At 37.1% G+C, this 26,891-nt stretch overlaps 1 protein-coding gene across 1 annotated transcript in view; it reads left to right on the plus strand.

Moving 5' to 3' along the window:
- LOC127440529 (calsyntenin-2-like) overlaps positions 1-26,891 on the plus strand; it is a 367,240-nt gene that overhangs the window by 222,345 nt on the left and 118,004 nt on the right. The window contains exon 3 of the mRNA XM_051697174.1: positions 25,934-26,129. Coding sequence (XP_051553134.1) covers positions 25,934-26,129 — 196 coding nt within the window. The remainder of the gene's footprint in view (positions 1-25,933; positions 26,130-26,891) is intronic.

Here is a 26,891-nt window from a genome sequence, read left to right on the forward strand (position 1 = left end):
TGCCAGTTGCTAATAGTGTGATGGTGTTATTATTGTTTTTGGTGAGTTAATAATTATGCTGCCCATTAAATGGCCCAATGCAATTGCAATACATTTCTTAAGTATCTCCAAATTCTCTAATTAACGTGTTTACAGATATAGACTGTAATTGTGGACTGATGCACTTAATAAGCCATTGTTATCTAAACACCAGTACTTTAGCTTTTTTTAATGAGTGCAAGTTCCTCTTCATTGGTTTTAATTTTGTTGAAGTTCTACAGGTCGGTGGTGACTTATTTCCTATGGGCTGTACCAACCAGACTGCAGACATAGAAGAAATGATCCTAATTATTTTGAAACTGTCATGGTTTGGCAGGGTCTTTGCTAAGTAAAAAGAGAGATAGTGGTCATGCTGTTGCCAGTGTGTCTCTTATGTGGGGCTCTCCGCTTCCTGTGGGATACTGGGATGCCATCTGTTTCCAGCGTGGAACTTCATCCTCTATTAAATCCTTAATAACACACCAATTTTAAACCCACAGCCATTCACCATTAAGAGTTATATTATAATGATACTAATTAGAGATACTGTATATACCTTTGACAATTTGTAATAATATGGACTGAGTGAGAAATGTTGCAAGTCAGATTTGAACTCACAATGCTTGTTTAAGCACCACAGCTTAAAATGTCAGAGCATGTGTGCTAACCACTATGCCATGGCTCTTACACAAGAAACAACATTAGCAACCCATTTTTGGAGCCTGATCTGAAATTATGTGACTGTTGCAACAATTTAACAAAATTATATTACGTAGCTTATCACAGCTTAGATGAAAAGTCCACTGAGTGGCGTTGAAACCTAAACGTAACTGATAGTGTCATACAAAGCAACTCGCGACTCGCATGCTCTTCAGGACTCGTATCCCGGTCCTTTGCATTGCAAGTGATCTAATGCGCAATTTTATCGTGCTCGAACAAGCATGTAAATATAGATGGTTATGTAATGTAAATGTTACAGTGTATCGCCATACAAGTCATGCACTATAGTAAAAGTGTTTCAATGTCATAAGATAGCATTTTGTGAGGAACAGGGCAAAGAAAATAGGTTTATGAACTGATAATCTGACCTTTTACTTGTGATTTGTGTGAAAGGGAATAAAAGTCATTGTTGTTTTAGTGCCTCTAGTGTTCATTTCACCAGGAAACTGCCGCAATATGTACAATGAGCCTCATAAAAATCATTTTTGCAAAAATGCAAGTAGTAACATGTTTCTATAAGACCAGGTAGTATTTTTTCTATAACAATCTGTATTTCTGAATGAAACAGTATAATTAATGGGGAAAAATGTAGGGTGGCGGGACTTGTTTTATCCATCAGGGATTGATTGGATCATGAAAAGCTGGTGTACTGAAACACTGGAAGTGAAATTGGACACTGGAAGTACAATGGAAGTGAATGGGTCCAATTTTTGGAGGGTTTAAAGTCAGAAATGTGCAGCTTACAGTTTTATAAAAGCACTTACAATAATTATTTTAATAAAAAACGTATTATTTGAGCTGTAAAGTTGTTTAAATTTAATTTTTACAGGCATTGTAGGGTTTTAGGGTTTGTTGACATTACATCATTATGGCTACGAAATTGTAAAATTGGCTATAACTTTTCACAGAAAAGGTTAGTAAGCAATTTTATCACACTAAAATCATGCTAACATGCATGTTGCTAATGTCTTGTGGCGATACTTTTGAAAAAGTATTTGAATTCAAATATTGGCCCCCATTCACTTCCATTCTAAGTGCCTCACTCTAAGCTAAATTTTTGCTTTTTTTTTTTTTTTTAAAGAAAAGGAGGGGTAAGTCAAAATTACTTTTTGTGGTAATCAACATTATGCCACAAATGCTGTCGACTGAGCTTAGCTTGTATTGAACCTGGAATATTCCTTTAAGCATCCTTGGTGGCATCAACCAAAAAGGAAAGATATGATATTTTGTCAAACTTTTTGTCTTTGAATTAATATGCACTAATGAATTATTCACAATATGACCAAGACCATGTATAAAGAAGGTCATTTTTTTTTAATTTCATGTTGCATTTTTTAAGGAATGCCTAGAGGGCACAGTTTTGTAATTACAGTAAATTACAAGGTAAGGAGGAGTCCCACCCACCCTCTCGTAAACAGTGATTTGTTTATGTTTGAAAGCTCAAAACACTACCCTTTTCAATTAGCAGCTGAGTGCTTCATATCGGTTGACCTTGCATTTATTGACTTCTGTTGGAAGGAAACAACAGCCATCCAGACACTGCGATACTTTACCAAGATAGCAATGTCTCTGTGTGTGTGTGTGTGTGTGTGTGTGTGTGTGTGTGTGTGTGTGTGTGTGTGTGTGTGTGTGTGTGTGTGTGTGTGTGTGTGTTTGGTGTTGTATCAGGCCAACAACTGCAGGCCATAATTACACAGAAAAATCCATCATGAAAAATGGCTCCACGGCTATTGTCTCATTTTAATTGCTACAGCGCTTTGAATTGTTCTATTAAGTGCGGACCCCGGCACGGTGGAAATAACAGTTTAATCAGGGGCCATTTCCACCTCATCAGGAGAAATAAACTATTGGCAGCTGTCCAGCGATCTAGCCATACACTTTCATCGCTTAAGGCAAAAAAAAAAAAAAACACCTTTCTGTGTGGTTTGTATCAGAGGAAACACATGCTAATTGGAGATAGGCAGAAAGATAAATAGAGATATAGATTAGACGTGCATAGTCAGACTTTTGACTAAATGATTAGATGTCTGGTTCACATTGCAGCGAATTCTAGTCCGAAGACACCCACTAAGACATAGGGATGCACAATATGTAATATGTAATAACAGATCATTCACAGTTCATTGTGACCAATATGTTAATTTTAACGTTAAGTTTAATTTATTTTATTTTTTTAATGGAGCTGCTTCCTTTTAACTTAAATTGCTCACTTGAACCAACATGTATGACTCTATTACAGATGTTATGCATGGTTTGAATGAGAAACACACATGGGTGGAAAGAGTTCTGAAAAATCATACTCAAATAAAAGTCCTGTTACTTCCCAAACAATTTAGTGTGAGTAAAGGAAAAGTCTGTCCTAAGAACTATTCAGGTAAAAGTAAAAGAGTAGCTCATTTAAAAGTACCCATGAGTAGTGAGTATTGAGTATTGGGTTGTGAATGCGATTACCCCTTATAATAAACACTGTATGCTGCAATTTCAAAATATAGCATACATACTGTAATGGACATTCCCTTTAATGGCTGTTTGCCAGAAATAATTAAAACTATAGGTATTTTTGACTGCCAACTTTTAAAATACATCACTTATCTATGATAAACACTACATGAATCTGATTTTTTTTTTTTTTTTTTTTTTTTATAAAAGGGAGACATGATTACAGATTATTTTCAATACACTTGTGGCGTAGAGCGGGGTGGAGGTATGTTTCAAACACAAAAATAAACATTAAATGCACAGGGCCAAGGCTTACCAGTAGTGGGCAGGCTAGCCAAAACTGCACTGATCCCCCTAAAATAGGATACACATCACCCATATGTGCCCAGCATCACTCACGCACACACACAACGTTGAAATCAGATGTGAATGTAGCAACACATCACTCCATGAAGGGGAGACCACCACCAATAAATGGGGAATGGCTAGCCGCCCTATTCTGGGACCTTCAGCTCCTGAAACAACACATAAAGATTTAAATTAACAAACAGAACCACAAACAATGAAAATACTGTTATATAACAGAACTCTGGCCACTGTTACAGAGGACACAGAGCTCAAAACAGAACACAAGCATGAAACACAAATATTCCGAGATCAACCAAATTAACAAACAAAATGAGAAGAGGGAGGTAATGATCAACTACCCTGCTGGCATAAAATAAACACTTCAGAAGCACTCAGCCACACTCAGTAAGAAACAAACAAGACGCAGCCAACGATGCTCAGTAAAGACACGTGAAACGTGACATATGCATGAAAAAACGCTGCCACAAAAAGAGAAGCTAACATTACAACACATATAAACCTATAAGCCTAACACAATACATACCTGGAGCACAGACACATGCAATTCCAGGAGGGGTGGTCATCAGACAGTGATGTTTACCCAAGTAGCATGTAACCGCCCTAATATACACCACAGAGATGCAGCGATAGGATTCCAATGACTAACACAACCCTAATAGGGTGGGGCATAACAAACATATAGCAGAGGGAAACTGCCTGTCTACTACACACTGATCACCGTTTGAAATCACAATGTATGAAACAATTATATTAAAATCAGTTTAAGTGTAGGGTCTAAATTTCCTTTAATGCCTACAGAGCGAGTTATTGTTGCGCATAAAACAATATGTTCAAAACAATGCAAAAATGCAAAAACAACTAAAAAAGCAGAAAAAGACTGTCACTTGGCAGTTGGCATGTCACATCCCGCACAGTAGAGGAGGTACGGAGCAGGGGTGGGCAAAGTTTTTTGGTACAGGAGCCACATCGAGGTTTAAGTAGTACATGGGGTCCACATTGTATTCTTTTGAGATACAAATGTTCCACATTGATTTAGTTCTTGTATCATTTCAGCCCAGAATTGTGATTGATGGGAATACTTTGCCTGAAGTAGTGCTTTATAATGGTTGATACTTTTCTATGAGGCCTTAGAAAAACATGATAAAGGCTGAGCATAATTATAAATTATTGTATTATCTCTACTTACCAGGTAATTTATTATTCAAATTAACACACTCTATATCAGGGGTCGGTATTATAAAAAAAAAAAAAAAAAAAAACTATTATTTAAAAAAATATATATATATATATATATATATATATTAAAGTGTCACTCTTTTATTATATTACATTAATACTTTTAAATATAATTTTCTTGTTCTTGGATTAATAGCCTTTTAATGACAAACTAGACAGTGGTCTATTCGGTTGCATGTACACTTCAAGTTTGACATTTTTATACAAATATTCTTTTTGTCCCACTGTTTACGTTCACTTTAGAAATAACTGAATGTGTTTACATTAATACCTCCCCAAGATGGGCATTTTGGCAGAATTATGAAGTGTATTTGACCATTTAGGCACGTAACCACATTAGCGCTCTTGAAACACATGTGCATATAAAGGGCACACACTTAAGATGCCTGTCAGTCAAAAAGTGCACGGCTACAGAAGCGAGGAAATAAAAAGTCAAAGTTTTAGATTTTATCAAGATTAACCAGTGGTTGTCTTGCTATTGTGATCAACATAATGAATACCCCTAGTCTAGATGTAGAACAGGCTAAATATAGAAAATTACTCAAAAGTTTGTCATCGATATTGAGGATTTTTTATCGATAAATATCGATATTGTTTTATCCCCCCACCCCATAACCTAGCTTACATTGTATAAATCTCTCACAGCAGCCCAATAATCTCAGTGATAGATAGCAAATTTACAGGCGTTAGAGATACAGAAAATCTAGTAAGCACAAATGTGAAATTTACCTGAATATGTTTCTTCAAATTAGATGTAGCATTAATGCTGATATCTTGACTGGCTTGAGCGAGCTAAACTCACATGACACGATAAAGCAATTGGCCTTCGTCATTGCGAAAAGCCCTTTTAGGTTCGGCCGTGGATGTTCAGGTGTTGAACTGCTGCTTGAGCCATTCTTCACATCAATGATTAATAGCAGTTGGCACCACTCAACTGGTCTACAGCTATGCATATTATGATTTGACAGGTGTCACAAGACTGTCCCTAGCCAAATACATTGATGGATAAAAATAAAATCAGGACAGGGAAGTAGCGAACACAGACAGTGGAAAAATAGCACAGGATTAGTACAGTTACAGCCCTTAAAATATACTCAAATTAAAGTAAAAGTATCCCATTTTAAAACTACTTAAAAAGTACAATTCCTGGAAAAACTACTTAATTACAGTTAGAGCGTATTTGTAATTTGTTACTTTACACCCCTGGAAACACATGACATTAAACTTGCTAAAAAAGGGGCTGTTTATGATTGTACTTTATGGTAATCCTGATAAATCCCTATAAATTTAAACAGTTAGGTATAACAAACTTTAAACTTATGCAATAATATCTCAAACCAAAATGAGACAAGAAATTAACATTCTCTGTGAACAGTTCCATACAAACACCGTAAAAATAGCGCAAAATGTGTACACATTTTGTGATTAGAATTTTTGCCTGTCCAAAAGCTATTACAGACTATTTTAAAGACATAACTCAGAAACAAAGAAGAATATACAATTCTGCTCATAAATGCTTTAACTAGTTAACTTGCTTCTATGGAAATTCTGCAAAAAATACTCTGAATGTCTTTTGAAGATTTGATGCCATTAACTTAGCAAACCTTGGCAAATCTAATCATTAATTCATCTTCAAAAGTGCTCATTGTATCAAACCTGTGCCTAGACTGATACAAAAACATTATTTTGAAGTTGAATGCCATTTTCCAATTTTGTGTGCAATATGTATCAGATGGTCAGTGTATGGAATGTGGGCATGCTGTCTGAGGCTTAGACTATAGAGAGAGTAAGAAAAAAGATAGAGAAGTTGCCTGTGGTTGTATCTGTGTCTGTGATCATGTTTTAGCCATTGTGTGTCCTTAGTGTATTTGAATGAAAGTATAGGGCAGCTTTCACTGACTTTCATGTCTCATTTGACATTCAGAGGTTGTTACTTTGAGCTACCATGTGGTTGTTCTGGCCTGATCAAGTTCCACTTGGCAATTTGTTCTCCTGTGCTGCTCTCATCACTATGCTGTGGCCTGTTCTCTGACTGCTTTGAAACTGACAAAGGTCATGGCCTTACCGACTGTAACATTCAGGCCTGGAGACTGTTGACATCGGCCCTTATGTCCATGTTATGTTCTGGTATGAAGATGTCTGGAAAGACTGAGGAAGAGAGAGAGACTTGGGTACTTTGAAATGCTCTGGTTCACAGTGTGTGAAATATCTATCCATCTGTTCATGCTTTCTATTTGTTTACAAAGCACTCATTTTTTGTGTCTGTCTACACTGTTTTTAATTTGTTTTTCTCTATATACATGCTCTAGACTTAATTTTTGTGCTCGCTGTTATATCAGTGTCTCACGCAAGATTGCTATGTTTTTAAGATGCCGTGTCAATTTACTGTAAAAGAACTTAAGCTTTTTAAAGTCTCGAAACAACTGCCTCCTGTTCCATTTGTTGAGCTGCATCTAGCTTTTTTAATGCAAGAACGTGTTAAATCTGAACGGCCCCTAAGAATATTGTTTTGTAATGTTCTGATTGTGAGTGGTGTTGTTTAATATGTATACCCTAATCCTTCTAGGATATACTGTCCACATTATTTGGATGCTAGGAACGTTTTGTGGGAACTATATAAAGAAAATGTTTCAATGTTTATAACGATGCTCTTTTTACGAAGTGTTCAGAACATTGTGTGAACGTTCAGCTTAAATGTTTTTATATTTAAATGGTGTTCAAACAAGGTTGCATTAAGAATGTTTTCTCCTAAAATTGTGACAACTTTAAATACTGATAACATCATAAGGGTGTTCCATTAACATTATTTTGGGAATGTTTGTTCTTAATGTTTTTTTTATTTTATTTTTTTTTTATTATTATTTACTTATAATATTACCCAAAGTACAAATTCAATAACACTACAGTTACAAACATAGTGAGGATTCTGGCATCATGCTAGGTAAAAAAGCATACTAAGACAAATTGAGTTAATCAGGGGAGCATTTCCCAAAAGCATCGTTAGCAAACTATGGTTGCAAGTTTCATCATTACCAACATAGTTCAATGATTTGGGGTTTCCCAAAACCGTAGTGCCAACTTGGAACTACGTTGGAACTACAGCTCTCCACCTGTGGTTAGAAGCATAGTTCCTTGTTAGTTTGCGTTGTCGACGTCATTGATTGCGCCGCAGCTGGGGTGTGTTCTATTCAGAGTTATTACCCCTATGCCTATTGCTTTCAAAGACTTCACCATCCACTCTGAGAGCTTTGAAAGCCTTGAAGTTGTGGTGCTCAAAGTTATTTTTATTGGAAATTCAGTTTGAAACGATCTTCTAGCATGACTGTCACAATTGTCTCCCTTCGAAGTGCCCTCCGAAGGCATTATTTATGACATTTGGAACACAGGATTGGCTCCGTTTTCGAGTAGAAAAGGTGAGTTATTTTATTATTTACAAGCGAATATCTTTGTTACAACATTTTTCAAAGAGAAATTTCACATATGGCTGTATAAGTAGAACACAGTATGCATGTTAATGGTTTTCACAGATAAAAAAGTTATCTGTACTGTACATACAGTATATGCAACATATCTGCAGTACTTTGAGTATAGTGTCAGAAAAGCACTATACAGTAAGTATAAAATTAATTCATTTACATATTTCAAAATATTACACTTTCATATATGTAAAACATAATTTCTCAAATCACAGTGTAATTTTATATAGCCAGTATGCCCAAATAAATGAACAATAATTGTAGAAATATACATGTATGGCCATATATCTGATTTCTGTTTGGGATAACATGTCTGTGTAAGTGGTTTTGTGTTTATTGTGTGGTGTTCACAGAAGTTTAATATAATAGAATATGGAATATTCTCAATAGGCTTTGTTATAGAAAACAAATGTATACTTCTTGTTTGCAGTAGTCTTTCAATTAATGTTTGCAGGGGGAAAAACATAGACCAAGGTAGGAAATTACACATAATGTTTATTAAGTTATGTCAGTTAGATGAAATAATAGAAAATACACTTACCAAACTGTATTTAAAATTAAAAAGTAACCAAACATTTTCTGAATTAAATGTTCTCTGACTTCTGCTCCTGCAGGATACATTCTGCATTGATGTGGGTTCAGTGGATCATCACCATCAGTAGCAGCAATATTTTCATCATCATCAGCAACAGCATGACCCCGTCTTCCTCCTCAAGAATTTGCACAAATTTCTGTGACTGCAATGTTGTGACTGGGTTTTTTTAGGGGTTTTGTGGAAAGTCACCATGGTGTGCATAAGCAGCAAAGGTGTTATTGCTTTCACAGCCTGGCTGACCTAAGACTTGCTGAGCCACAGGCCATCACCAAACACCTCCATAAAACTTCCCACAGCACAATAATGCAGTGCAGCTAAGAACTGCACTGCTGGACTTAAGGCGTAGTTTATTCTTGTGGCCCTATGAAGGTGTGGTTTCACAACCTGCAGCAATTCAAGGATCTTGGTCCTTGGAATCTGGAATTTTCTTATGACTTCGTCATCAGATAGAGGGTCAAGTGGGGATAAATTTGTCCTTATGTAGGCATTTATATACACTACCTGTCTTCTGCATCACCTTCTGTGCTCAAGCTGTAGGATTCTTGTTAAGCTGCCATTGTTGAGCATTTGATTAACACATAGATACTGTATTTGTTAGGAGGATCATTAATACACCTGCTACTGGTGCACCTGAGGAATGGATAGAAACACCTTGGTGGCTAATAATCATCTAAATTAAATAGCTAAATGTGAGTGTTTCATCAGTGATTTGTGACAGTAATAGGGCACGGCTTAATTTGATTATCAAATTATTGTATTATCTGTTAATGGGGTTTTGGTTTTAAAATAGGCTGATTTAATGCTGTTTTTTTAAATTTTTTTTTATTTTTTATTTATTTTTTTTATTTATAGTTCTCATGCTGTGGCTTGGGAAAAAATGAGTAGGCCTCTCTTTAGAAATGTCTGATGATTTAAATAAAGGATGTGTTTTGTGTCATGTTTGGCTTATATTATCATGGCTATTATCTTGTTTATTGAGAAAATCTTTACATAGCCAGCTTTAACAATAAAGGTTTGTATTTCATTCCATACATAGGATTCTTAATCACACTTGCAGTATATAATTTATTAATGACATTATTCTGGTAGTTGATAATGAAGTAATGACATTGCATGACATGATTCACACAATAATTGATTACATTTGATCTGGCATTCCAATGCTACTGTGATGCACCAAGTCACAAGTATCACCTATTATGTGCTCATTTCTACATGTTAAACTACTGAATACATTCCCAGTGTGTGTAACACTGTTCAGTGGAAAGGATAACGGGGAAGCAAGGTTTCCAGGTTCAGGTAAGCATTTAATTTGGCCACCTTGATGCTTACAGTTTCATAAACTCAACAGTCTCTTAGGCATGGAGTTATTTAAACACATCAGCTTCACAGACAAATAGTTACTTAAACACTTTAACTTCATAACACAATAATCATAACAGCTTCTGTAGCACCGTGGCATTCCTTGTGCCAGTCTCTCTCTCTCTGTCTGCTGGCGGTGTGGCTCTTTTATGCCGCTCTCCCCGTGCTCACTGAAATTAGAGACAGGTGTTAGACATAATCTAGCTCAGGTGTAAGCACCCTTACCGCTTTCTCTCACTCCATGCTTGACCACGCCCCCCCGCTGCCACGGTGTATTAGAGTATTTTTGGTCATCAAATGGGATTATATTTTGTATTTAAATTCACACTGTGAAGGATTTTAACTTCTCTGTCACTGAAAAGCAACTTGAAAATCATATGTTTGTTGCCATGCAGCACCACACAGCTTCACCAGAGCCCCATTTGCCAGACCCAGTCTGTATCTTTCACTCCATATATATTTAATTCTATATCTTTCATTGTGTCAAGAATAAAAGTGGCCTTCTTATTGGTTTTAGAAAAGTGTGCATATGTATGTGCTCAAGTGCGGTAAAGTGAGATAAGAGGGAAACCCCACTATTGCAGCTCAATGCTGCGAGAGGTCGCAATGAAAACACACTAGCAACAGAGGGGCATGTGAAAATAAAGCGAAAAAATGGAGAACAGAAAATAACAGAAATAGTCCTCAGATGCCATGTTCGTTATTTACAACAGCATAATGGGGAAATAACGTTGCTGTGGAGCTGCTTACTGACCGAACGCCTTGTATACTGTAGTAAAAAGTGCGCCACTTACAAAGTGCATATAAACGTAAATGTCTGTTTCGTGCCTTAAGCAGTTTTTTCACAATAAATGTCTTTCTGTACATGTAAATGAGCTGTTATAAATTGATATCCATTCGATCTTTGCAGAAGTTATTACTCCACCCCCTGACTAACGCCATTAACAACAGCTCTACATTGTTGAACCAATGTGGTTCGAACGATGGATGTGAAACATAGTTACTAGAGTTTTGGGAAACATCTCTAACGATGCATCGTGCTATGGTGGTTAAGCAGTGAGTTACGTCGTTGAACAGGAAATGCACCCCAGTACATTTACATGCAATTTAAAAGTTCGGTTTCAGTCGATATTAAACAATCATTTGTCTTTTTAAAATGTCATGTAAACACTTCGTTCCAATTCAAATTGAACCATTCCATTTTTTTTTTTTTTTAGAAGTCAGACTATCAGATCTAGATAATGTGATTTGTAGCTTGTCTTGGTCTAGCATTTATAACGGTTAAAGGGACGGTTTACCCAAAAATGATCAAGCCATCCCAGATGTGTGACTTTCTTTCTTCTGCTGAACACAAAGATTTTTAGAAGAGTATTTTAGCTCTGTAGGTCCAGACAATGCAAGTGAATGGTGATCAGACCTTTGTATCTCCAAAACTCACATAAAGGAAACATAAAAGCAATCCATGTGACTCCATTGGTTAAATCTATATCTTCAGAATCTATATAATAGGTGTGGGCAAGAAACAGATACAAATATAAATCCTTTTTTTACTCTAAGGGGCCGTTTACACGACAACGTTTTCAACTAAAAATGTAAAACTTTTTATGCGTTTTGGCTGTTCATTTTCACGACAACGGCGTTTTGAGGCCTGAAAACGCAAACTTTTGAAAACGGGTTTCAAAGTGCAAGTTTTTGAAAACAATGCCATTATCATCTCCGTGTAAACATACAAAAACACGAATTTGTGAAAACGATGACGTCATGCGCACGTGTATTACGTGTTATATAAAGAATGATGGATTGATAGGCATCAATTTGAGACGTATAATTATCAATATGAATACTGGTGTCTGTGCAAATAACAATAATCAACAGGAGTGTTATTCATTTGGAGTGTATTGTATGGAGTGTGAACATTGTAGAGTAGGCAGAACCTGCAATTTGAAAATCTTGAAATTAATGTATGGATTCAGATGGGAAAAATGTATTTGTATTTTAAATGTTATTTATTTATTTACTTAATTTTATTTGATGTACCTTTACCCTACAATTCATTCACCCACCGCTTATGTATATAGCCTATAGAGATGTGATGCCATGTACAGTATTCAATGATATGCTTAGAATATGAAAACATGAGCCAGTGAAAATGCATGTTAGATCCAGTGTACACAAGACCTCACTCTCCGTCAGAAGATATCCATATATCAGAGTTCTGTCTGATATCCAAAACCAGTCAACATCAACAGCTTGTTATGTTAACTTACTCTCCTATCAGCCCAAGAGTCAGCAGAGGGAATACAGAAGAAGGCAGGAGATGAAGCGATGGTAAAAATGAGCAGAGTTTATTGAATAATCTTGAGAGTTCAGTCTGTAGGCATGCGCGCGAGTACTTCAAAACAACACCCGAGACATTCAAAACTACAATGGCGGACTAAAGGACTGTGTTTGTGCTGCTCAAGATTTTGAGTTTATTGACGCTTCTCTAGCAAAGTGTAAATTTACTGCATCACTACTACGACCAGTGATCGCCATCTTCATTGTTTGTATTCACCGCTCTGTGGAAGAATGCTTATGTGCGCAGGCGCGTAGTGTTTCTTTACAAAGTGACATCGCCAACTACTGGCCTGGCATGCATAATACAGCATTTTTTGTCATTTTTGCGGCTCCGTGTGAACGGGAATCGTTTTGACGATGTTGTCGTCTGTACGCAAAACTTTTCAAAAACGCAAAGGAAAAACTTCTCCGTTTTTAGTACATCGTTGTCGTATAAACGTACTCTAAATCTCCACTTTCAATTTTACATCTATAAGTCACATGTGGTGCCTGTTTAGTTTCACTTTCACATCTGAAATTGAAAGTTAAAGTGGAGATTTAGTGTAAAAAAAAGGACTTTAATATTGTTCTATTTCTCACCCACACCTATCATATCGCTTCTAAAGATATAGATTTAACCAGTGGAGTCTTATGGATTACTTCTGTGTTTTCTTTATGATATTTTTGGAGCTACAAAGGTCTGATCATCACCATTCACTTGCATTGTATGGACCTACAGAGTTGAAATATTCATCTAAAAATGTTTGTTTGTGTTCTGCAGAATAAAGAAATTCAAACACATCTGGGATGGCATGAGGGTGAGTAAATGAGTAAATTTTCATTTTTGGGTGAACTATGGCCCTGTCTCAAATGGCACACTCCGCTCTTGTGGTCTTCCTCTGAGTTCACACTTTGTTGACGTAAGCGAATGCAGTCTGATGGGGTGCGAGTCAGAAAGCCCATGAGGATGAATGAGTTTAAAAAGTGTGCATTTGGGACAGACTACAAGACTTCCATCCGATAACCTCTGAAAAACAAAGTGCACCTTTTTATATATATATATATATATATATATATATATATATATATATATATATATATATATATTTAGAGAACAAATGGAGGGTTACAGACAGGTGCTTATAACACAGTCATATGTATAGAATGGAGAACATGCGTCTCATACACCGCAATAGATCGCAAAAATCATTATAAAATACACACAGCCACACTTCAAATATAAATATCACTGTTAGACCAAACGTTGCTATATCGATACATATGAACAATCTTACAAGCTACAGCTATGTGAAGGGAAGTTTTCTCTCCTGTCTTGATATTTTTGAGACTCTAATTGTAATATCCTAATTGGGTACAACAGGGCTAAAGGCTCTGCGGGGTAAAAAAACTACCACAGCACTTTTCTAAACACCTGTTTGTCACTATGCACTGCAAAATTTTCCTGATCCATGAGATTATTGTGTGTAATGTCTAAAAGTTGATTCTGAGACAATTTAATCTATTTTTTTTATTATTATTATTTTTTTTTTTTAATGTTGCAAATGTAACCCCTGAATTTAACACATTTATTTTGAGGAAAAAAAACAACAACTAATTTATCATTTTCAGTTGATAATTTTTCAATAACTGTCCAATAAGTGAAAGGATAGCATTTGGGGTAAAAAGCCCCCCTGTTGCAGGGGCTAAAGGCCCCTATTAAACACATTGTTTTTCTTAATTGGGGGAGTAGATTTGTTATGAAAAACGTTTAAAGTGGGCTCACATTGACTCATCCAATCATAATAGAGATTAGTTTGTTTATAAAATACTTGAGATGTAATAAAATGCCAAATGTGTTTTAAATTAACAGGAAATGGTTGACTTTTTTCTGAAGTAGTTATTTTGAGTAAGCATCATCTTAATTTGTTACTCAAAAAAGCATCTTGGTGTCTCAAATTCATTTGCATTAGTTGACCAATTTTGCACTATAACTGTTGCCCCTATATCTACACGATATCACTTCAAAACCCCTAGGGGCCTTTTACCCCAAGTGAGGGAGCCTTTTACCCCAAGTGTGGGGTAAAAGGCTCCCCCACCACCATATTTATAAAACTGAATTTTAATCAAAACAACCTTCCATTATTATTTCTTTTCACACAAATGATGTTGCTCCATCAATATTCAGTAAAAATTGTTTTTGACTTTGAAAAAAGCTAAATGTTCTTAAGGGGTGCATTAAAGGTGCAAAGGGGGCACTCGCGAGCACCCCTCAGAGCGCTAAAATTTCAAATGGGACACCCTTCGGTCTCGTGGACTTCATGGGATCATGCAAGTGAAGGCCACGAGAACGCAAGTCCACATCAGGTGTGCCATTTGGGACAGGGCCTGTCCCTTTAATCGGACTGCAAATGGCATTGCCATTTGCACACATGCTCCAAAAAGACAGTATTTAACCCTGTCATACCCGGCATATTTGAAGTCCTTATAAATATTAAATTATGCACTGTATCATGTATACTTGAACAGAGAGATGAAGACTGTAGCTCAACTATGAAAAACCTACGGTAGCTTAATTATAACTTCAGTTGTAGATGTACTGAATGAGTCTAATATTAGATTAGTGCTGACAGCAAGAACGGTATAAGTATGATTGTAATTCAGCAGATGTGTGGAGGTAGAAGATTATTAATTATGGAAGTAAAAAAGGTTAGGGATGATGATGTGAGTTTCAACCTTAGAGAAGGTGAATTCTGGAGTGCTGAATATTAAGACACCAACTGAAATATAATAGGATATTCAGAATATAATTGAGTTGGGAGTTTGTTCCAATGCTGATGGGCAAGGATGGAGAATATTTTTTAGACTTTTGTGTGAAGAAATGGGGAGCTATCTGAAGCTGCTAGATGTATGCTGAGAGTTTATAGTTTGAAAATGGATTGGAGGTAGCAGGGAGCCAGAAATTATTCCTGAACATGATGGAGCACTGCATCCGAATCTGTCCTTCCCGACATGGGCTCAGCTTCAAGGAATTCTCTAATAATGTACACAGGCAGCTAGCAACTGCATAAATAAGTGTTTTTATGTTGATTCTGACAGTTACTGGCCACCAGTGTTGCACAATGAAAGAATTTCTAAAGGTTCAATATCAAGACGCACAGCTGCACTGTTCCAAAATGATTTCTTACTGTTTATAGAAAATAGACCTGTGGGCTGATCTAAACTATCGAGACATGTGATGTCTATATTAGTCTCTGTATTATGAGAATGAGAAACAGCGCTTAAGGACTCATACAGCATGCAGAAAAATAATAAACAGACCATGTATATAAAGGACTTCCATTGTTGGCTAATCAAGCCTTACCACAAACGGTAACAACAACATTTATTGGTCAGCTTGGTGGCAATAAATACAAATAAAAAAAATAAGAATACAAAAATAAGAAATAACAGATAAAAAAAGAGAAATATACAGTAGTGCAATAATGTTGTTAGAATATTTTATATACAGATATACAGTTATGTGTAGGTGATTTAATGTATTGAAGAGGTAAGATAGTTAAATAATATAATTGAAATATGAATATAAGTAGGAATGGATGGATTGAATATTGCACATGGTTGTATTGACCAAAGGAAAGTATTTGGGGCAGTTTTAACTCTTCGTGTTATACCAGTACATTTTGCAAAATTCCTCATTTTTGTTTCCACAGAGCAAAGCAAATCTTACAGGTTTAAAACTATATGAGGGTGAGTAAATTATGACATATATTTCATTTTCGGGTGAATTGTTCCTTTTTCTTTTAAGGCTGTACAATAAAGCATGTTGGTATAAATGTTTTAAATACCAAATGAATGGGTTTTAGCGAAGTGCAAAGAGCATGCAGAGAAAGCTGTGTTTTGGCTGAAATGTGGATGTCTGGTGAAGACAAGACTCATCTCTTTGGCTCTTTGGTTCCTGGCACTCACTGATGGCTGTTTGATCTGTCAAGTGGAACCGATTGTCACTGTGTTGTCACTGGAAAAGATCATGTCTAGGGGAACCAGAATGGACAATGTAATAGCATTTAAACTGACTCATCTACTCAAAAATATTAGCAAAAATGTAAACATGAAGCGGAAAATGTTTTTGATTATTGTGCAAATGCTGTTTGTTGATTGAAATTTTTTAGTTGAATTTTCACTGCACGGTTGAACTTTTTATGTGCTTCCCTTAGCAACTTTTGGAAGTTTAGTCTTAGCATTTTTTTTTTAGAGATTAACTGATACTGCAGGAAGACATTTATCATAAAGCTGTGTTAAGACAAGCATTTAGCATAAACATCTGGGCTAGAATGGTATCGTGAACTCAGCACATTATATGTGCAAGGCTTACTGTTGGCATTAAGTGCAGTTAATAGTGACGCAAATCAGCACGCATCCCATTTCCAATTACTTTTTGAAATGAGGAGGAGAATTTCCAGCCAGTCATTACATTTAAGTAAATGATGTTTTACTCAACATGTTTATTTCCCCTTAGGGGTCAATTAAGACTTTTTATCTGTCTTCACTAAACTGAGCTAGCATTCAGCACAGAAAGGCGTAGGAATGAGCAAAAGATAATTACAACACAGTTTTACAACCTTAAGGCCCAGTCCACATGAATACGATATTTCAAAGAATTTTCTATGTGTTTTGGCCTCCAGTCCACAAATAAAGAGCATGTTAGTTTTGTGAAAACTCCTTCCAAAGTGAAGACTTTTCAAAACGCTGTTTACCATGATGTATGTGAACAGGTATTTTGGAATACAGTGACATCATGAACACAATTTGCGCATGGCAGCGATTGGATTAAAATATTTGGCAAGTGCTAGAATTTTATAGCGATGGCGGAACGCTGGTTTGTTTTGTTGTGGTCTGTCATAGTTTTGATGACATGGTTATCTTCCAGAAAAACAAGTCTGCACCTCTGTTTTGCTTCACCATACTGTTGTTGTTTGAAATCAGGGAAAAATGGAACTTCAATACAAGTTTTTGATATAAAAGCTTTACAGCACAATTTCACCAACTCCTGACCTGGCATGGTTATGTGAAATCATTTTTGCTTTATCTTGTGGACAGAGAAATTTCCCAAAACGCTGTTGGTATGAAAATGTTTATTTATTTATTTATTGTTAAATGGCGGGTGAAAACTATGTTTTCAGGAAAACAGCCTATCTTTACACGTGTGGGCAAGTGCTTAGAGTTAAGCAGTAAGGAATTTGCCTACTTTTCATTCTTTCAAGACTACTGATTTATTGTATATTTCTGCAACAAGTGCCTCTGTTCAAGAAAGACTTCAAACTCTGAGGTGTTATTTTTGATAGTCATGTGACAGAGATAAAAATAAAGAAAGAAATGAAACAAATGAACAAGGATTCTGTATGCTTTTTTTTTTTGTTTTTTTTTTTTGTGCAAAATCTATACCTCAGATATGTTTGTACATTTGTTATATATAGGCCGGGCTGTCTGTAAAATTCATGGGGCCCTGGACAACATTTTATGGGTGGGCCCATTGTGTAGGCTGTGTCACAGAGGACTCTATTGGGCCCCCATCATCACAGGGCCCAGGACAACAGTCCCGGTGATGACCCTGTATATAAGTTATGTTATATAGCATTAATATTACATTCTAGCATAAAAAATTACTCAGTGGTTGTCGTTTGGTCACAGCAGTCTTTTATCAGTCTTTGCTGACGTTTATCAATGTATAGAGATACAACAGAGCTTGATAATAGTTTCACCCCAGACCAACCTGTGTCAGTTAAAATCTCAAACTAGTACATTCAGTGTTGCCTAGATAGTTGCTTTGAATTTTTACGGCAAACCTTATGTTTGGCTGCAGTGAAGCACAGTTTCTTATGTGTCCCAATGTGAGAGTCAACTACCGTTCCAGCAAACCCAAAGTGCTATAACTTGAGACCGTGGCAACGGAGGGGCTGCCAGGAAGGATGCCAGTGAACTGCATACTGGGAGATTCACATATGGCCTAAAGGCTGTCAGAGCAGAGAACGAGGGCCGTGGATTGGAGGGGTGGGATTTAGCCCACCTGGGCAGCAGCTTTACACATTTTATAATTAATCGGCGAGAACTGAGGTCATCTGGAATGGAGGTGGAGAAGCAAACATGGGGGACGGCCCAGGGGGAGGGTCGCTAGCTCTATTTATAGACATGTAAATCAATGAGATAAGCACTCTGGGCTCAGGCTGTACTTCCTCCGCTGATACATTCTGCCTCTCTCAAACTCAGTCTCAACACCTCTCTCACTTCCGAGCCTTCTGAGAAAATTCGATTTTCGATTCCTGTTCGAGGTGGACATCACTAATATGATATTGTTCAGTTATTAATGATGCATGCGATACATATTGCAATAAAAATATCACAATTCAATTTCTGATACAATACATTTATCATAACATTTTATCTGAAGTCATGACAATAGACAAATGCAATCTTTGGGTGTTTACACTGTGGCTCAATCATCATTTGTGTGTTATTTTGTTTAAACAGACTCTGTCTATTGTTGGGACTAAGATCATATTATAATTTTATGACCAATTTATTCAGAAATCCAGGTAAATGCAAGGGTTAACATTCTTTTTCATGCAACTGAATCATAATTGGATTGTGACTGAAACTGCAGTAAATGCCAAAAGAAACACCAAGCGTGTCCGCAAGAAAAAAGTGTGAATCTGTGGTTCACTGCACAGAGTTTTTGTGTTTCTGCTTATAAAGACGACCTCCTTCTTCATTTATTGAACTGTAGAATGATAAGAATACACACACAAATAAATTAATAAAAATATAAATATTAGGATCTAAAGTGTTAATGCAATGTTGTGAGGGAAATAATTGCATTATATCAACATGATTGAATTGGCACAGCCCTAGCCATAAGTCTTTTCCATTGTGCCCTTGAGCAATGCATTTAACCCGCAGTTTCTCCAAGGGGACTGTCCCTGTTTTTAGGTCATGGTGCTGTTCTTTGCCGATGTAACTTTAAGTTGCTGAAGCAAATTCAACTGGCCTTGGTGGTGTGGTGATACACTATGATTCGATTCTAAAGGACTTTTAAAGGTTTATACCCATTTATCCTTGGTTGGGCAGCACCAGATCTGATTGATTCTGTGACTCCGTTTTAAGCTATAATGAAATCAGCCCCTCCGGCATTGGCAATTAGGCATTTTATGTCCCAAGTGCTTTGCAAAAAATCCTGAGGAATCATTATCATCCATTTACCGTCTCTCTGGTTCGGAGGCTGAGCAACAACAGAATGTTTTACTTGTTTCCGACAAAAGAGTTTGCCATGAGAATTGGAATACCAGAACTTTACAAGATCAATTAAGATAATTACATCCTTTCACTCCCAAAGCTTAAGGAAAATGAATATAAATTGTCCTCAGAATTGCATTTCTCAACTGTGTTGTCCTGTTCTCTTGGTTATAGATGGGAGAGCAAAAATGCTCCTAGCGAGAAACAGGGAGTGTTTTTTATTATTAGCCAAAGGTTCTAACAGATGACTCTGTTAGTCATCTGTCACTCTGTTCCTCTATCTTAATGAAAAATCCTTTAGGAGTGCATTGAATCCTCAGATGTCACATTATAAAAGGCACCTTTGTGTTTTGATACTGTGATATAAACATTGGGCCAATACGTCACACCAAAACAATCTGTCAACACCTGCATTATAGCAGAACAGTTAGAGAAATAAATAAAGAAAGAAAGAAAGAAAGAAAGAAAGAAAGAAAGAAAGAAAGATAAAAATTAAGGGTAAGAAGGAAGGAAGCAAGCAAGGAGGAAAAAGGAAGAGGCAAGTAGGAAGGAAAGAAGGAATGAAAAATAGGAAAAAAGAAAGGAAGGGGCAATAAAGAAAGAAAGAAAGAAAGAAAGAAAGAGGGTAGGAAGGAAGGAAGGAAAGAAGGAGAAAAAAGGAAGGAAGAGGCAAGAAGGAAGGGGAAAAAGAAAGGAAGAGGCAACAAACGAAGGAAAAGGAAAGAAAGAAAGAAAGAAAGATAAGCCTTCAAAGGATGCTTTTCTGTGTGAATGTCAAAAGCAAACACTCATCCTAAATGTTCAGCCATATGTGCTCTTTGACATGACATTTTCTGCAAAATGACCTTTTCAAGAGTAGCTTACAGTAACACTGTATGAACTGAACAGAGCAGTTGATGCAACAATACCTGCTTTTTTCTCTATTTTTTCTTTAGGCCATTGTTGGTAGCACTTTATTTTACAGTACGGTTTTACATTGACTTATTATATAATTACAACAACTACAGTAATTACTAGGTACTAACCCTAACCTTAAACCATATTAAGTACATGCAGTTACCTAATATTACTCAGTAATTTTTTGGGTAAGTACACTGTAAGTATACTGAAAGTACATACTGTAAAATAAAAAAAACAAAATATAAAAAAAAAATAAAAAAACATTGTTTTTTAAGGAAAACTAATCAATTACATCAAGTTTGTCAAATGATGCATATTATAATGATTTACCAAATGAAGCATAGTGCTCCACACTTTAACTCCATGCACTTTACCCTTTATCTTTGTGTGTGTCTCTATGGATTTTGATCAGAGTGCCTCCCTTGTCCGTAAATCAATGTTAAACTACATTGATATGTCAGTGCTAAAAATGACTAATGATCTGATAGGACCATTACCCCATCCAGACACTGATATATGCACACTTAGGGATTGGAGAGAGATGAAAGAGGCGGAAGGCAGTGGAGAGGCGTGAAAGAGGGTAGAGTGCCTCTCAGCTGCACCTCAACCACATGGCAGGTATTATTGAGTGTGCATGCATGTGTGCGTGTGTGTGTGTGTGTGTGTGTGTGTGTGTGTGTGTGTGTGTGTGTGTGTGTGTGTGTGTGTCTTTAAAAGAGAGAGAATGAAGTGGGGAGGGCAGTGAGTCATTAGCGAAGAATGTAATCCAAAGAGTAATTAAAGAAAGGGAACATGGGGCCGGGCAATTGTATCTCTGAAGGGTCAGACAAATCAGGGCTTTTCCCAATGATGGTCTGGCGTGAACAGGGTTTTAATCAAGCCCAACCCAAATCTGCTCAGCCTAGAACAATGTTCCGGTTGTCCCTGATCTCAAGGTTTAAGGCCATGTCCACACTAATACGTTGATAAAGATAAAGATAAATATCAGTACAAGACACACACATCAGTCTCGCTGAAGGACAATCTACTTTGGATATTGTTCTAAACTTCTACAAAGGTGAAGGTTTCTTTGTTGCCAGCCTTTGTCATGAAATGTTAACAAGCCAGCTTGAGCTCTTAATTAAGATCATAATTAAGGCTGACAGCGTGTTTACACAAATATAATGGAAGCATAATTAATCTTGATTTTTGACCCGGTGACTTTTCTGTGCAACCGTACCACTTGAAAGTTTTGTTTAGTAGCCTAAATATGCCATAAACTACCTCAGACAATGTCTGGATTCTGCCATAGACCATTTCATCGAAAGTTATGACTCAAACTTTATAATCTATTATCTATCTCTGGCAGTATCCCATACAACAAATCTAATTTGCATTCCTTCCAAATATAAAACAGGAAAACGAATTGGTTTACAAGATGGAGGTCATCCAGGTCTCAAGAGTTTACAGCTCTTGCTGCTTGTAAACCACTCTACTACAAATGCATTTCAGCAGTAAGCAGTACAATATTACATGGATGATTTCATTCATTAGCTTCAAATTGGCTTACACACACTCACTGCTTTACACTCCCAAAGCTGATATGAGGTGGTATTAAAAAATGGCACATCTGTCGGCCCGATATAATGCTTCCTTCACCCCTTCAAAGGGGAACTCCAAAGAGTTTAGGCTCCGTAGAGTGTACTGCATGATTACAGACTGCATGCACTGGTGCAGCTTGAGGAGACGTTGGTTGTTCCAATATGTCATCTTGGAGACATGATGGAAATTAGCCCACAGTTTCCTCCGTCATTACCCTGTACATATACATCCACAATGCTCACGCTTCCTATGGTATATGGTTTGACCCTCATGCCCTTTTTCCATTTGAATCTGGAAAATGCATTTGCAGCAGTAGATGAAGCGGAAAATGGATTTACCCACGACTCCTGAGTGCTAAATGTATTTTTTGTTTTTTTTGTGTATGTGCATTGTGATCATTGTTATTATTCTTAGAAAACATTCTTTCCCATTCTACATTCTCACTATCTTTACCTCATCCTGTCTCTCTCTCCATCTAATCTGTTAATTGAACGGAATGTTTGCAAAAGCTTTGGAATTGCAGAACTCCTGTGCACATACTGTATATGTACACACCGCCTGCCATGTTTTTATGTTTTATTTCTGCCGCCATTCACCTTGACGCTTCTCTGGTCCATTGTACTACACATTTAATTTGGATAAAGTATTGTGAGGCTAATATAAAAGGAAAATTTATACAGGCAGGTCTCTACTGGAACACAGACAGAGAGTAAATTGTTACTTCAGCACTGAGGAAGATTTTAGAGGAGGGAATCAGATCTGCTTGAAAAAAAAAAAAATGAAAATAATGAAAAACAAAACTGAGAGAATGAGTTGAGAGACAGAGGGAGAGAAAGTTAGGCTTATCTGTCAGCAACAGCAGGCTTAAGCACACTGCATAACGGCATGGAGACCTTCTGGGTTTAAATTATATCAGCTGTCTCAGGGTCAGAGTTCCAATGCTTTTTTGATATAGTGGCAAGACAATGTGCTTCCTTGTGGTCATAGAGTTATTGTGGTGTCAACAGATTGTGTGTCAACATTATCTTTGGGTGTGTGGACAGAACTGCACTATGGTTGAGTACAGTGCAGGCAAAGCCTCTAGAAGAAATTATGTTTCCAGTAAATTTTAAACCCACAAAAGTATCGTATCAAGACAGACTTCCCAAAACCTCAACAAATGCCACTATTAAAATTTAAGTTTATATTAAAAATGCAATTGTTTCAAAAAGTGCCATGGTATTGGCATACAAAATCCATGACAATGGTACTGTACCATGGTGATAATGCCAAGGTATTCTTTGAAGTATCTTAGAGGAACATTTAAGAACCATGGAATATGAGTATGGTTATCAAACAGTACCATGGTAAATATGAAAATACAATGGTATTACCATCTGATACCATGGAACTACTACAGTAATTTATTAAAAGTGTCTGTCTGACATGATCAAGATGAAATTTCAACACCTTAGTAAAAAAAATAATTGTTGGGTTTTACAACAACAACAACAAAAATGTGTAAGTGTATATTAAATAGGCATGTGCATGGTTACAGTTTTTAACATTCGGTTAACTGCAAGGTTTCATGAAAGGTTAATCAGTTTTTCGTCTGGTATAGGGACACAGGAGCAAAGAATGTTTATTGCACTACTCAAAATAGCTGCAAATAAAAGTTACAGTGAGCTATGAGCCTGAATAGCACAATACATGGATCTTCAAATTATAAAATCTCACTTTAACAAGGTTCAAAGAATGAGGAAGTGGGAGATGGCGATTCCAACACAGGAAAGTCTTTTTATTCTAATAAAAAAAAAAACATTCGCTCAATAGCAACAATAAAGGACCTCACATTCAAAGGAATTAAAAGTTTTATAAGGAACAGCAATGGCCAACACACGAGCAGCTTGTCAGCTGGGCTCTCTTTCTCTCACACTATGGACTGGCACCTTTTATCTCCCCTGTCTCTCACTGCGAACATAGAAACAGCAATTTCCAGCAATTCATCTAAGCTGAAAACCCTTACCGCTTCCTCTCTCCCCAGATGAACGCTTGACCACGCCCTCGCCTCCACACTCACACTGAAGTCAAACAAATATAATCAAACTGTCACTGCCTGTATATGCGCTCTGCCAGGGAAAGTTCACATTTCTGTGAGGCAGAAAAAATCTAATCAGTTTCAAATCAAATGGTATGGAACTTGTCTAATTAATTGTACGTAAGAATGGACACCAGAGCAAAAGAGGAAAACTTCTTACCGTCTTACTGTTTATCAAATGCTGAAACTTTGCTCAGTGAAAAACAACTTGGAATCATGTTTAATAGTGTAACAGTCACATTTGCAACTTAAACTTTTTTAGACTGCAGAACAAAAAATAAAACACAACGCAGGTCTTTCGAGATGTGTTTATAAAAATAAAAGTTTTTTGTTTTTTTACTTGGTGTCTAAAAATGTGGCTATTCTGTGCGAGACAATGAAAGACAGTGAGATTCAGCGCAACAGTCAAAGATGTCCATCCAGAGCGTGTTAACAGTATATAGAAAAACAGCGCAGACACACACAAAAGCATGCTTAAACAGCCACCTATACTTGGAAAAATGACCAAAACCCTTCCAGAAAACAAGACAGTTTGTTGGAATTCATCGAGTTCAGGTCAGGTTGAAGACCTCTATTGGACATGTAGATTAACCAAATAGTGATTTTGTATTAGAATATTAGAACACGAACGGTTAATTGAATGTCGACATCCCTAATATTAAAGTTGCGCTATGGAACTTTGGGCTCTCCATCGACATGTGGTTCAAACTTAAAATTTCAAGTAACTTGAGTAGGAGCATTTTACATCAGTTGTGGATCTACTAAAAGGGTAATGGACAGTGATACAAGAACCTGTGCATTTCTGCGACTGTTGTAAAGGAAATGAGAGAACAGTGGTACATGTACACATACACACTTAGACAACCTTGATAGTACAGCATTGTTATAAAATACTCAGTAGTCATGAATATTTGTAAACTTTTTACAGTAATTACACCCAAAAACATAGCCTACTGGTGAACACAAAATCCCCTGAGTAATGTTCGATGATAAATCATTATTGTAAGCTTACCGGAGTGAATCGGGGTAAGGTAAGGACAGGGTTTTGAAGACAGATTTTTTTATGTTTACGGACTTTTGTTCATATTTAACCAAAAAATCTCACATGGTGTATTTTAAGAAAAGCAGTTTTGATACAGTTTTTACAAAAAGATATCTTGTTGAAGTTTTTAGTGAAAACATACAACATTTTATTATGACTTTTATGAGACTTGTCCAGTGGGGCGAGTTACTTGGAAAAAACAGGCTACCAGGACACAGTATTCACAGATTCAAAACACCATATTTGAACACTGTGCATTCTTGCACAATGTGATTCCACCACTGCAATGAAGCAATTACAGAGCAGACAGTTACTCTTCCATTCGCAGCATGAACAGATTCAGTTCTAAAAGCACACCGTGCCCGATATATTACTGCAGTGGGGTCAGGGGCCCAACCTGCTGGGTGAAAGGTATAGCAATGATAGCTTGTTGAGAAGCAGGCAGAGAAAAGAAAGCCATTTGCACATTTCCACAGCCACTCATTCTACCTCCTGTGTCTTGTTGTTTCTTTCAGGAGAGATCTGTGCTTTTAAGATTCATGGGCAGGAGGCCCCGTTTGAGGCAGAGGTGTTAAACAGGACATCAGGCGAAGGGGTGCTGAGGGCGCGAGGCCCCATCGACTGTGAGCAGCAGAAGGAGTACACCTTCATCATCCAGGCCTACGACTGTGGAGCCAGCCCGAGTGGAGCCAATTGGAAGAAGAGCCACAAGTGAGTCAAAACAGCTTCTGGATATTCTGGGGTGGAAAAGCTTAGAGCTTCAAGATCTGAGCTGGTAACCGGATGGTTGTAGGTTCAAACCCCACAAGGGTCGGTAAAAGAGTTAAATCCATTGTGCCCTTGAACAAGCCCAAGGTTGTTCCTGGCAGATTGTGGCTCCTTGCAGGAAAACAGAGGTCATTCCAGCTTAAAGAGTTTTTTTGTAACATGGAAGCTGTTTTTTGCTGGTCTACGGTGGTCTTCCAGCCCTAATTAATTAGTCCAAGATGGTCTACCAGGGCAAAACCAGATACCTTGGCTGGCTGTCCAGCTTATCCAACATCTAGACCCTTTTGGACTGGCTAATGACCCTTAGTAACTTCCTTGGACCAGCTGCAAACCATGTATTTTCATTCCCTACTGGTCAGACCAGCTTAATGTGGTTTTTGGAACATGGTAGCTGGTTTGTTGCAGGTCCAAGGTGGTCAATCTGTGCTAGTCAGCTTGAACAAGATGGTCCACCAGGTCAAAATTAGATCCACCAGATGTTACTCCAGGTAATTGACCACTAGACCAGCTTGTACTATATAATGATTCTTAGTGACTTCCTTGGACCTGCTTCAAACCATGTATTGTCCCTCGCCACTGGAAAAGCAAGGTCATAACAGCTTAAGGTGTAATTGGAACATGGTACCTGGATTGTTACAGGTTCACGTTGGTCAACCTGTGCTAGCAAGCTTGATCAAGATGGTCCATCAGGTTGAAACCAGATCC

This window comes from Myxocyprinus asiaticus, chromosome 5, assembly GCF_019703515.2.
Source record: "Myxocyprinus asiaticus isolate MX2 ecotype Aquarium Trade chromosome 5, UBuf_Myxa_2, whole genome shotgun sequence".
In the NCBI taxonomy this organism is placed as follows: Eukaryota; Metazoa; Chordata; class Actinopteri; order Cypriniformes; family Catostomidae; genus Myxocyprinus; species Myxocyprinus asiaticus.